The sequence below is a fragment of the Oxyura jamaicensis genome, chromosome 1 (genome assembly GCF_011077185.1).
Source record: "Oxyura jamaicensis isolate SHBP4307 breed ruddy duck chromosome 1, BPBGC_Ojam_1.0, whole genome shotgun sequence".
NCBI lineage: Eukaryota > Metazoa > Chordata > Aves > Anseriformes > Anatidae > Oxyura > Oxyura jamaicensis.
In genome coordinates this window covers 196,683,278-196,696,196 of record NC_048893.1, presented here as the reverse complement: position 1 = coordinate 196,696,196, position 12,919 = coordinate 196,683,278, and the positions used below count along the sequence as shown (strand labels likewise).

At 40.4% G+C, this 12,919-nt stretch overlaps 1 protein-coding gene across 2 annotated transcripts in view; it reads left to right on the top strand.

Moving 5' to 3' along the window:
* Positions 1 to 12,919, top strand: part of TMEM135 (transmembrane protein 135) — a 177,261-nt gene that overhangs the window by 105,217 nt on the left and 59,125 nt on the right. For both annotated transcript variants that reach the window (XM_035329257.1, XM_035329249.1), the window contains one exon: positions 10,440 to 10,486. In XM_035329257.1, the coding sequence (XP_035185148.1) occupies positions 10,440 to 10,486 (47 nt within the window). The remainder of the gene's footprint in view (positions 1 to 10,439; positions 10,487 to 12,919) is intronic.

The following is a 12,919-nucleotide window of genomic DNA, read 5'->3' as shown; positions in this document are numbered from 1 at the left end:
GGTTATAGAGACATGAAAATGTTTCTACGTTATTTTTGTCAAGGTTCTTTGTGCAGGAACAGATGGGTGTAGACTACACAGTCTATAAGGGTTAATCGTTGGGATATCTTACTCTCTGGAAGCTTCTGGAAATATTTGCATCTGTTAAAAAAACAGTAATGAAATCAACCACTTGCAAGGTCTGGTTATTGTTTGGCAGTACAATCAACTTTTGAAATCTGTTTGCATTCTAAATTTTACTCCCAACATTTACTTGACTGAATTGCAATTTCATTTCTTTGGCACTATTCTAAGCTACTTGTTATTGTGATAATAAGCATAACGTATGTCTACATATGTTAAATTATGTGGCATTCTTTGTTCCAAGCAGTTGGACGTTTTTCTCTCTCATTTGTATTTATCATTGATTTAGAAAAATCACTAGGCAAATGGATACCTCTTTCTAATGATCATGCAGGAAATACTTAATTTTATAATGTAGCTCAGTACAGGGTGATTCTGCATAGGGTCATCACACGTGAGGTGAGGGGGGAGGCACCTCCGGAGGCTGCATGGCCCAGCCTCCCTCATAACAAGGCCCGCTGTGGCCTGCTGCTCAGGGCCTTGTCTGTCTGAGCTGAGCATCTCCGAGGGCTGAGGCTTCACAGCCACTCTCGGCAGCCTCTTGTGATGCCTGATAACTGAGGGCTTCTGCTGGGGTGTGACGTGGAGCTGTGGGGGCACCAAGATACAACCTGGGGCTGGGGGAGGGCTGGGAATGGTGCAGCCCTACGGCTCCGTCGTGGCAGCCCTGCTGCTGCTGGGTTGTCCACAGAGCGGCATGCATGGTTGGTTTCAAAAGGGTTGATTGCTTTCAGAAAAGAAGTTTCAGATGATAGTTACTTTTTTTTTTTTTTTTTTTTTTTGGACTTAAGCCTCTGAAGTGCTGTGTGCTCTTGAACAGCAGCGGGCTCTTGACAAGAGCTTTGCAAAAGGCAATTCCGTTGTTCCCTTACGGCATGCTGCAGCTTTGTTTGCTGTGGTTAAGGTAACATGAAAAACAGGGAGAGACTTGACAAGCACTTTTTGAAAAAAGAAGTGAAGGGTTGCTGAAGTGCTTAACTACACGTGTATATGTGGAATTTGTGAACTAGAAAATCAGAGGGTTTAATTTTCTCTTTCATTCCCTGATGCTGTTCTGACACTGGCAGGTGCTCCCTGTCTCGGCTCAGTGACGTTCAATGTTTGCCAACTTTAAGTATTCAGTCGTGATCGAGCATTGGTGCTTTATCATGAATCTACATAATCTCTTGTTTAATAACACTTATTAGTCTTTCTTTTGATCTTATCTGTTTAGAGATTGCTTGAGGCTTGCTGACAGAAAAATTCAGGAGTCTCTAGCAAGCTGAAGGGGTGTGGGTGTAGCTGAGTTGGCAAAACACCTGATACAGATCTGACAAATTGTTTTAAATGGTTTCATAAAGCCTGTCAATTTTGAAGTGGTAGTAATGTTATATTGCTTCACAGGTTACTTAATTTAAAATAGAAAAGTAACCATGTGCATGACCAAGATTACATCAAGAGTTTTCATTAGTACTTTTGATAGATAGCTCATTAGATTTTCCCCAACTACAGTGGATTTCAAGTACAAAAGGACACCATGTGTTTGTAGAGTTGTTATAAATATTACAATTTAGCAGGATTTACCATGGAAAGGAGGTAAAACACTGCAGAACTTGAAATGTCCAGGGAGAAGTGGATCCATTTTAGGATTGAAGGCACAGATCAATGTGTATGCCTTCTGGGATCAGTAGGAATTTGAGCTTGGTGAAAGACAACTACCATTTTCCATAAGTTGTCATGCTTTTGTACAAAAACAAATCATGTTTTCAACATAAAATGTCTTTATATTCTTTCTTTCAAAGCTTTACTAATGAAGTTTCTAAGTGAGAAGTGTGACTTCTTTAATAAGCATCACTGAGAGCCAAATAGCCCATTTTTGCTATTCACTGCAGTTCTTTGGAATTCAGAGGTGCTGTTAATAGAGGAATAAGGGATATTGTAAAGATTGTTGTTCTAAAGGTAGTAAGAGCTAGAAAGCAGATTTCAATATTTTAATTAGAGTGTAAAAGAGAGGTAGCATGACTTAAGAGAAGTCAGGTAGAGCCAAACTCTGTCAGCCCATGGCTGCGCCCAGCAAGTACTGAGAGCAGTATTTGGTTATGGCGTATGTGTTTTGTTAAATCTCTGTCAGATCCTGTACTCAGATTATCAGTTGTGCCTGAACAGTTCATTCCTGCAGGAGTGCAGAGTGCATGTCTTTCTCTGCTGGCTCCTCACCTCTCCATGTTGGATGGAAATGTAAGGGGGTGGGGGCTAAGTACAGAGGTCAGTCATTGAAAACTCCCTGCCCCTATTTAATGGAGCTGGCTTGTTCCCAAAGGTGTCATCTGTGAAACAGCTCTGCTGAGAAAGGCACGAGGGATTCCAAGACAGAGAAAGTGAAAAGGTTACAATAGTGTGGAACTGTTGCAGGATTTGAAGGCTATTTTCCCTTTAGCCTTCCCCCCTTCCCTTTATTTTCCCTGTAGCCTCAAGGAGCTGCTTGACAGACCTGAGGTATGTATTTTGTTCAACATGCTTAAGTTTGAATAAGGAACAGTGGATTTGAGAAACTTTTGCTGTGGTGTGTCCAGATGCATGTTTTAGTATTTGTAGTGCATTCGTTTTAAAGACACATCAGCAATACTGTTTTCATGAATACAGACACCTCAGGAGGCCATTAAAATCACCCAGTCAGATACTGGTTAGCACTGACCAGTGAATCTCACCACATTGTGCATTGAGCGTGTAACTCATGGTACACAAAGCAGTGTCATTGTGTTTGGTTAATCTTACTAACAGGAGAAGTTGCCATCTTGTTTGTCTGAATCTGGCAGACTTCAGGTTCTTGCCATCATGTGCTTGATTTCTGCACATTACAAACAGTCTTCATCCATCCAGGCTGTTGGAGTGGCACTCCAGCCATCTCCGCGTCTTCTCTTGAATAACCCAAAAGTGTTGAGATTTGGGCATCTTCAGTTCCATTGCAGGCCATCCATCCGGGGCATTGAGTTGCTCTTTGTAGCTCCCTTTTCTGCTTTTTAGCTTAGTTACACCAGTGTGGCTCTCAGGAGGAGCTGCTGTGCTAGCCAAAAAAGATTAGAAGCTTAAGAGGTAAGAAAAATAAATGTGGGATGCAACAAAAACCTGACAACTGTGCTTTGTACTGCCATGGGACAGCATATAGAGAACTGTGGTGGAGAGAGGGAGAACAGGTGGACACTGGTTCAGTACTCAGGAAAATCACTTGCCAAATCCATTGCTGATAGAGTCTAGTAACAAGCATCTGTTACAGTCTTCCTCTACCACGTCAGGGTGTAAATAAGGTTTATAGCAGTAAATTATGGAGATACAGTTGATATTATTAGCAGGTCATGGATTTAGGGCTGAAGTCCTGCTCTTCAGTTCTGTACATGTGAAGATGCAGCTGTCATCCATAAGAACTGCATTGTCAGCTAACGGTGACTCATTCCACCAGATAATTATTTACTGTGATAACTTCTTGCTTGGGGCATGAAATAATAATAGAAAATATTGGCTCACATTAGTAAGACTGGTCATCAGATCAGATTTTAAGTGGCTGAAGGTAATGAAACTTGACAGCTATTTTCACCTAAATTATTTTTGTACGACTAACAGTATCTTTGTGTAATTAACCAGAATTTTTCTGTGATTTCCATCCATCTGTAACTACCATAAAATTATAGAAAATTTTATGCTTTTAAATATTTTATTATTGGAAAAAAACAGCATATCAACTTTATAGAGACAGTTAATTGATTGTGAGACTACTGATTACATGTTTGTAATGTGGAGGTAGAAAAGAGAGAATTTAATGTATACTTTTTTCCTTGATCTTGGAGTATAGGGACATTATATTAATCTGCATACCTATTTCCATTGTTTTAATTTTTTTTAGAAGGGAGCTTCTATAAGGGAGAATCCTAGTGATAAGAGCCACAGGAAGCATTTTTATTGGAGCAATAATATTTTGGAACCAAATTTCAGAACTACAGGCAGCAGTTAACAATTTGCTGTGATTTATACCAATTTTACTTACAGTGCTGTTGTGTAGCTCTGTGGTTTTATGGTTAAAGCTAGGTTCATTTGTGCTTTTTTGTTTGGTTATTTTTCTTCATTAGACCAAGTAATATGTATATTAAAAAAACAAACAAACAAAAACAGAATGGCTTTTGGGCACAAAAAAAATACTCCTCATGTCTGAAATAGAGGTAAATCTGAAGAATGGATTGTGTTCTCAAAAGTCTGAAAGATTATCTTCCTTCTGCCCTGGTAAAGTTGGTTGATATAATAGAAGATGCTACAACTGCCCTACCACTACTCAACTAGATGCATAAAGGTCAAAGGAGTGCTTATAACTGCTATTGGCAGAGAAAGCAGAAGGTTCTTCTTCTGTGGATAAGTGGCAGGCTTGCTTGTTTTAAGGATTAACCCAAATTGTGAAATGTCTCTTTCTTCTGGGTGATGTATTTTAAGAGTAAAAATCCATGACCACTATACAAAGATTCCAGTTATGTGTGTATAGATCACAAAGTGCTTGTAAAACAGAAAATCTTAATTAAAAAGTAATAATTTAAGAAACTAAGCATGCGTTAGTATTAAATCATTGCATTAGTATGCGTTAGTATTAAATCATTGCATTAGTATGCGTTAGTATTAAATCATTAGTTAGCATGCGTTAGTATTAAATCATTAAATCATTAAATCAGTATGGCCATACTTGTAGAAATACTAACTAGCGACCAAGTAAAAAAACAAACAAACAAAAAACCACAAAAACTAAATCCACCTTTCTTTGTAACTTTAGGAAAAAATTGGCTCAAGTAACAATTATTGGAGAAACTTTAATGGACTTGTTAGTCAAGTGTCATCAGAGTTTTTATTTTAATTTTCTGTGATTTTTACCAATAACCTTTTCCTCAGACACTAGCTGATTTATCCTTTTCCTCTACAGCATACAGACTTGGAGAGCTAGGAGCAATCACTATTTTTTATCCCTAAGTGTAGCTATCTCCCTCACATGAATTGATAAGTGCTTGATCCAGAAGGTGATAGTTTTTACGTCTCGTGAATATCCTTGAAGTCAGGCGTTGATGTGCCAGCGGCTGAAACAGCCTCGTGTCCTCTGTGAGTTGGATTTAACACTGCCCAGTGTTGAACTGTAGCTCCGACACTAAATATTTCAGCCAGCTAATATCACTGACTTGGCCCCTTGCACAGATCACATGCATCTTCAGTGCTTTTTAATCAGAAGGTTTGTGGTTCTTTATCACAGACTTCTCTCCAATTCTTCTTCTGACTGGATGGGACATCAGCAGCCTCCAGTTAGAGACATGGTTAGCCCAGGAAAGCTGACTATTAATGCCACATCACCTATAAGCACATGGGTGTCATCTACAAGGGGGAAGCTTCAGAAGTCACATATTCCAGTCCAAATACTACTCAGCCGGTGCCTCTGGGTTGCTTTGTACCCCAGCAATCAGAGCAGCCCCACTGCTTTCAGCTCATCTTCCAGGTAAATCAGCAGCCCCTTGCTTGACCCTGTTTCAGGCAATGTCCCGAGCTGAGTTTTGTGCTCAGAACTAGGAACCGCTGCATGTTGCTTCTGGATGTTGTTTACATGAAGTCTAAACTTTCTTGAAAAAAAAAAAAAGATATAGGCATTGTCAGCCCACAAAGATGTGAAAAAAAGTGCCTCTAAGTTTTGTATCATACTTTTTTCCTCTTCTCTATTACAGTTCAGTATCATACAGTAAGGTGCAATACAGCCAACTAAATTACAGTGCTCTCCTTACCAACTTGGCTAACCTACCATGAAGCATGGGGAATTTTCCTTGTAACCTCTGTGCATCTCTTTAGAAATGTTAAAATATTTAGGGTGGATCACTCTCATTAGAAACATTTATGTTGTCTGCTTGTTGTAGCTGTTCCTGCAGCTGGAAAGTTTCAACGTCTGTGTGTTGCCAAGCTCAATTTGTTGACCTTGTACTGTAAATCAAAAACTGATGGACTCTGCAAGAAAATCCCAAAGTAGACTTCCTGCTCGCTAGCTACTATTTTAAGGCTTAAATTCACTCAGTGTTGAGAATTATAATTGTGCAGGCTTTAGTGTTTTTTCTTTCTCTTTTTTAGCGTAGTTGTTTTTAAATTTAAAAAAGGCATTGCATATTGCAGATACTGAGGGTGCTGCTTAGATATTAGATACGACAGGGAAAAGTTTGGTTGGAAAAAAGAGGCATATTTTGAAAGCAGCTTAATTCTGGAAGACAGTGACCTTCCGTGTGCTGATGTTACAGTAAGACAAGGGCTGAGCTTTCTGTGTTCAGCTGTGCGTGTCACGTCGAACTGGCTGCTTTAACTGCAAATTTTAGTGCCCTTGAGTTGTGTAAAAGATGGGCAGAAGCAGTGCTTGAGCAACGGTGTCAAACGTACCCAGAGCATAGCTAAGAGACTTTTGCCTCTACTGATTTTAAACCCCTCTGATAAAGTAGCTCACAGGCTACTTAGAATCATAGAATCGAGTTGGAGGGGACCTTAAAGCCCATCCAATTCCAACCCCCTGCCATGGGCAGGGACACCTCCCACCAGACCAGGCTTCCCAAAGCCCCATGCAGCCTGGCCTTGAACACCTCCAGGGATGGGGCATCCACAGCTTCTCTGGGCAGCCTGTGCCAAAGCCTCACCCACCCAGTGAAGAATTTCCTCCTAATGCCTAGTCGAAATCCATCCTCTTTTAGTTTAAGACCATTCTCCTTTGTCCTATCATTGTCTGCTCGAGTAAGGAGTCCTTCTCCATCCTTTTTATAAGCCCCCTTTAAGTACTGAAAGGCCACAATGAGGTCTCCCCAGAGCCTTCTCTTCTCCAGGCAGAACATCCCCAGCTCCCTCAGCCTGTCTTTGTGCATTGCTGCCCTGTGGAGAAAAGCCTTGGTGCCACCCATCGTCCTTGCTATAGGCTTGTCTCACCTCTCCTCCTTCTGTGCAGGTGGACGAGACGTTTGTCAGAATGTGGTTATGACTTTGTGCATATTTGAAAACAGTTACGTTTGTCATCAGCTGCCTCTCTTTCGCTTAAGCAAACACAGTTCTTGATTTTTCCCAGCAGTCGTGCATTTCATGCCTGTTATTTTCATTGTCCCTTCTGCACTGTCTTGCTTTGCCTGTGCTTGAAGTCCTTTAAAAGCAGTTCCCAACATCGTATTGCAGGGTGTTTCTAGCACCAAGTTATTAGTGTAATATGCTGCTATATCTCACCTCCTCTGTTTCTGAAAGAGTCCATAATTCTAGTTTACAGTGCTTTCTGCAGCGCTGCATTGCTGGGATGTACTAATTTGCGATATGTGAAATTTGTTATACCCTTGTACTGCCTACGCAGTTATTTCTTCTCGTGTTTTTTGTGTATGTGATTTCTCCTGCCAAGTACTTCGTATTTATTTTTGTTGAATTTCATCTTGTTGACTCTGGGCAATTCAGCCACTTTGCGTGAAGCCTCTAAAGGATTTTGTAAATTTGTAACACGGTATCTGTTCCATCACTAGAATCGTTACTGAAAAGAAAAGGGAAGCAAAATCTCCTTTGTGACCTCAGTTAAATGTAGCTGAATGATGACCTACTAACTTAAAGTTTTCTTCTGCAATATAGTTGAGCAGCGCTGTGCCAATTTTCTTAATTAGCATGTGCAACTGCCACAAAGGTGCATTCATATTCAGATAAATTACACCTCCTCCTTTCCTTAAAGCATCTGTCAAGTAAGAAAATCACAGTAGTTTTAATTTATTTGTTGGCCGTGTTGGTTGTTTTTTATCGTTTTATCTAGGTGTTTATAAACTGCATGTTTGAGATAATTGATGCTAGTATTGCTGTGGTTATTAGATATGGCCTGGCTGACCACCTAAGGCTGCACCCTCAGCAAGTTTGCAGTTAATAAAAACTGGAAGGAGTGGTTTGTCCCACCAGATAGTCATGCTGCCATCCAGAGAGACCTGCACAGGCTGGAGAGGTGGCTGGCAGGAATCTCGTGGAGTTCAGCACAGGGAGGTGCAAAGTCCTGCACCTGGAGAGGAACAACCCCAGGCTGGGGGCTGAGCGTCTGCAACGCAGCTCTGCAGAACAGGACCTGGGGGTCCTGGTGGATGCTGAGCTGAACATGAGCCAGCAGTGGGCTCTTGTGGCAGACAAGGACACCGGCCTCGTGGGCTGTGCTAGAAGCAGTGGGTCGAGGGAGGTGATCCTTCCCTTCTGCTCAGCCCCAGGGAGACACATCTGGGGGTCTGCGCCCAGTGCTGGGCTCCCCACTACAAGAGAGACCTGGACGTACCCTTCACGGTCACAAAAGTGATGAAGGACTTGGAGCATCTCCTACACGAGGGGCTGGGAGAGCTGGGGTTGTTTAGCCTGGAGAGGAGAGAGCTCAGAGGGAATCTTAACGACGTGTATAAACACTTGCTAGGGTGTAATCGAGCTGTAATCAGAGAATGTTAAGAAGGAAGAAAAAAAAGGAAAACGAAAGAGGCTATTTTATGAAGTAAGTGCTTTTAGTATGCAAAAGTGTACTGTTTTACTTTTCCTAGGAAACTGGTTCTTTGCCATTTTCACATATTTCTCAATATCATTGCCCAGGGCCATCAAAGCCAGCAGGACTTCTTGTCCCTTCTGTCTCCCAGAAAGGGCACCAGAGAATTGGTGATTGCTGTTTGAATGGTGAAATGTGGTTTGAACATCAGAGGGTTAGGGCAGATCTTTTTAAGCAGAACTCAGGTTTAACTGTAAGTCTGCTTTTGCTGGTCGTTTGAACTGAAATAGATCATTGTCCTCACTTCACCCAAATGCCTTTATATAAAATGATTTCAGATGTTCACATTTTTGATGCAGAGTCATGAAATATGATAGTACTAGTGAAGGAAAAGGAATAAAAAACAATGTTACAATGTCTTGTCTGCCATAATTTTAAGTCATATACCAGAGGGCATTGAAACAGGAAATAGTCTTGTAAGATTTTTTTTCAGAAGCTCATTGTAAACTTTCCCTATTCAAATTTTTATCAGACTTTTTGACGTCTATCAACATGCAGCGGCCTAATCTACTGCTCTACATGTGTTTATAACCTTCAAATGTGTACTTGTGCCAACATTTCCCGTTCTTTTCACTTAGGCTTTCCATATTCTCTCTTGTTTAAAACCTCTTGAACCCTTGAAAATAAGTGCAATTTATCCATAAGCTGTTTTTCCTTATAAATGCTGGTATGAATGCAGGACACTGTATTTGGTACAAAACAGTATTTTCTCACTCTGAAGCTATGTCTGGCAAAGGTGTAGTGTGGATTAAGGCAGGTTATGAATTCAAAGCATTATATGATTGTTACTGACTATGCTCTATGTGCAAGCAGTTCTGTAGTCAAGACACAACAGCTTGTTGCTGTGTCCAGACTTCATCCTCTGTCCCTTTTTCCCTGCTCCTGGCACTGAGGTCTTCCTCCTTTCCTTTGCCTGTGCCTGCTCTGGTGCTTTTAATTTAAGACCCTTCCAGTGATCTCCTTATCTCACCAAACTGGAAAATAAATAAATCAAATTGTGTGTGTTTTTGTTTTGTTTTCTTTTTGTATTTTTTTCTCTCCTTGGATTAGATTCCGTCATCATTTTTGAGTCATTGGGCGGGTGGTGAGGAAGAAGCAAGCATTGAGCAGGTAGCTGAGGGGATGGTAGAGGAATTTCCCTTCTCAGTGGTGGAGAGCTGCTAATTTGCTCGCTGACTCATGTACAGTCACATTGATCTAGAGCAAGATTGCATTGTTGCAAACATGTTTAACGCTACAGTGAACTAACAGAAAGGGGACTCGTGTGGGAACAAGACTTGTCTGCTCTCAGCCTTGCTCAAGAGCAGTTAAGCAGGAGCAGCTGTCTGTGCAGGCATCTTAAATTTTCTGCTTTTTAAACTGAAACCATCAAGACAATGTTTGAATAAATCACAAAAGCAAAAGCAGAGAGAATTTGTTTGTTTTCATTCTATTGTTTTATTATTATCTTGTTATTTATTAGTATATTCCAGACTATTTTAAAGGGCATCCTTTGCTCTGTCTATTATTCCACTACCCTGGTTTGGATTTTGTGTATTTTTAATTTTTTTTTTTTTTTTTTTAAATTTCCATAGGACCAACCAAAGTCCACTAGGAACAAGAGAATCCTTTTTGGTGGATTCAGACAAGCTGTTATGTTCCTGCCGTTGAAGCATATATAAAAAAAGCGTAACTTTTGTAGGAACGTTTGTAAAGGGTTCACGATCCAGAACATACAGTAGTAGTGTGATGGTTGATGCAATAACCCTCTTTCTCCTTCTTGTAGGTACTGTTGTTCTGCATCACAGCTGCTCTGTTCATGTTCTTTTTCAGGTATGTTGCTTGTATGTCTGTTTATGTTTGTAAAGATTATTTTAAAAAGTGTTTCTAAAAGCTTACTTGATTTTTGGTATTCATATGGAAACATTTGTGCATTCTGGTCTAGAGACTTCTAAATTGAATAGAGTTCTTCCATGGCATTAAAAACCCAGGGCTGTGAACATAATTGGTCTAAAAAGGGAAATACTAAGTTAAACACTTCAAATCTTCTGGCGGTTACACTGATTTAAGGAGCCTCCTCTCATCTCATAATTAAGACCCTGGAGACCTAAGATTGCCTAGTATGAAAGCTGCTGAAATACTGCTTTTCATACACATTCTCACATACCTTACTGCAGGGAAGATAACATTTTTTCTTCTGGCGAAAAGGCAGGAGAATAGGCAACTGAGGTTTTATAGTCTTAAATAATACCAAATGTTTGACATGCATGAGTGCAACTTTGACGTTCTTTTTTCACAAGTTATCCTCTATATTCATTTATTAAAACATTCATTAGCAGGCTCAGAAAAACACTGATTTTACAACTTTTTTCTCTCAGTTTGCAAGATACGTGTTATTTATCTTTTCAGTGTTTCCTTTTTAAATGCCAGACTCCCCCAAAATACTGTATTATATCTCTGGACAGCTTCTTGTTAAAGCAACCTTTGACTACAACCCTTTGCCTTGTATTTTTTTCTCTGTGGCGTGTAGCCATCGATGATTCTTCAAGCCATAAGATCCCCTGATGATTGCAAAACTCGAGAAATTGCAGCTTGTTCTTTTGTAATTCCATTACTTACGAATTACTTTCAGCTATTGGCCCAAACCACTCAGTGGATAAGGGAAAGCTGTTAATTCAAAAGTTTCTAAAAAGCATTCCTCCTTTCACCTACCACCCCTTAAGACCCTGGTATCTGCAGTCGTCCTGTTCTTGTATAATAGCCTCTGAAAAGTTTCCTGGGAATGCTGAAGTTGGACACCCGTCTGCATGAATGCTGATTAAACAGACCCAAAACTCTGAAAAGCTGGTCAAAGGTAGAAATGTTGTATGATTTTGGAGGAAACCGGTTGTCTCCTGTTTATGTCTTGATAACGAACCAGTGTTTTGCAGACAACCCGGAAGTTAAACAAGAACTGACCAGAGCCCAGAATTATTTGGTGAATTCCTTCCTGACCTGACAATGCGATGCTGACAGTTGTTGAACGGGTTCCAAACCACTTTCTCTTCTAAAATTAGTCCCTCCGTGCCAGGGGTGACGGATATCCTGTTGAGCAATCATCAGGAACATTTAATTCCTTTGTCTATGTTGTTGTAACAGAGGAATTGAAGTACGGGGCTGGGTGGGTATAGGTCCATTAATTACCTCTCCAAAGAAAATACCAAAATATTTTTTTGTAAACGCCAACAAATGATAGATACATCAAAGTAAAATTATTGAAAAATGATTTGCACAGACCATTTTTTTTCTTCCCTGGGTTTAATCAGTATGGCGAATAGAATATCCTTGCAGGGATGTGGTACTTTCATCAAGAAACCAGACCTGGGCTGTCTGTGTAGACAGGCACATAGATGATGTGTAGATAAAGCTGTTGGGCGGGACTGCAGTTACTTTGCAGAGACTTGGAATTCAGGTAGATGCAAAGTGGAGATAAGATCTGAAAAAATATGAAGTCGTTCACTGATGACAAGGTCGAAGTAATGTACTTGCACATGGTGGATGTGGAGAATCAGATGATTAGGGAGCAGTTCCCTGAAAAAGAATCCAATAGTAATTGTTTGCAAACTGCCAGTGAGAGTAAGTCAATAATGTCCCATTCCTGCAAGGAGGAGAGTAACAGTCTGTTCTCCTGGCTGTGATGGAAAAGACAAGAGACAGAAGAACAAGACATTTATTCTTACAATAATAAATCATAACAGAGATTAATTCACTTAGATAGTGGGAAAAATCCTAAGCAAGAAGCAGTGAAAAGATTAGCTGGCGAGGCTGCAGATGGTCTGTGCTTTCAGATCTGTAGGAGCAGATTTTGGAAAACATGGGTAATATCGCTTAGGGAAAGGAAGGAGCTATTTGGTGCCCTGAGTATCTTTGACTTTTTGATTCACACCAATGGCTGTCTTATTGAGAAATACTTAATGTAATAAGCTGTCAAAGACGGTGAGCAGTAGGTTCTTTGGAGGAGAGTGGCCTTGCTTGCTTTGTTGAATGCGACTTGAAAGATACATCTGGAAAAAAATCCAAGTTACAGCTCTGTGCTTTAGATACCACTGCATCTTGTAGAATGTATGGATGGGGACAGGTGAAAAAAAAGGCAGAGGAGGTGTAAGAGCTCCAGGTGGTCAGGGGCATCTCTGAAAATGAGCAGAGTGAGAAGCATGCCTCATGTACCACACACCAGATTAAACAGTTCTTCCACAATATGTAGTCACGGAAATATAGCAGGAGAAA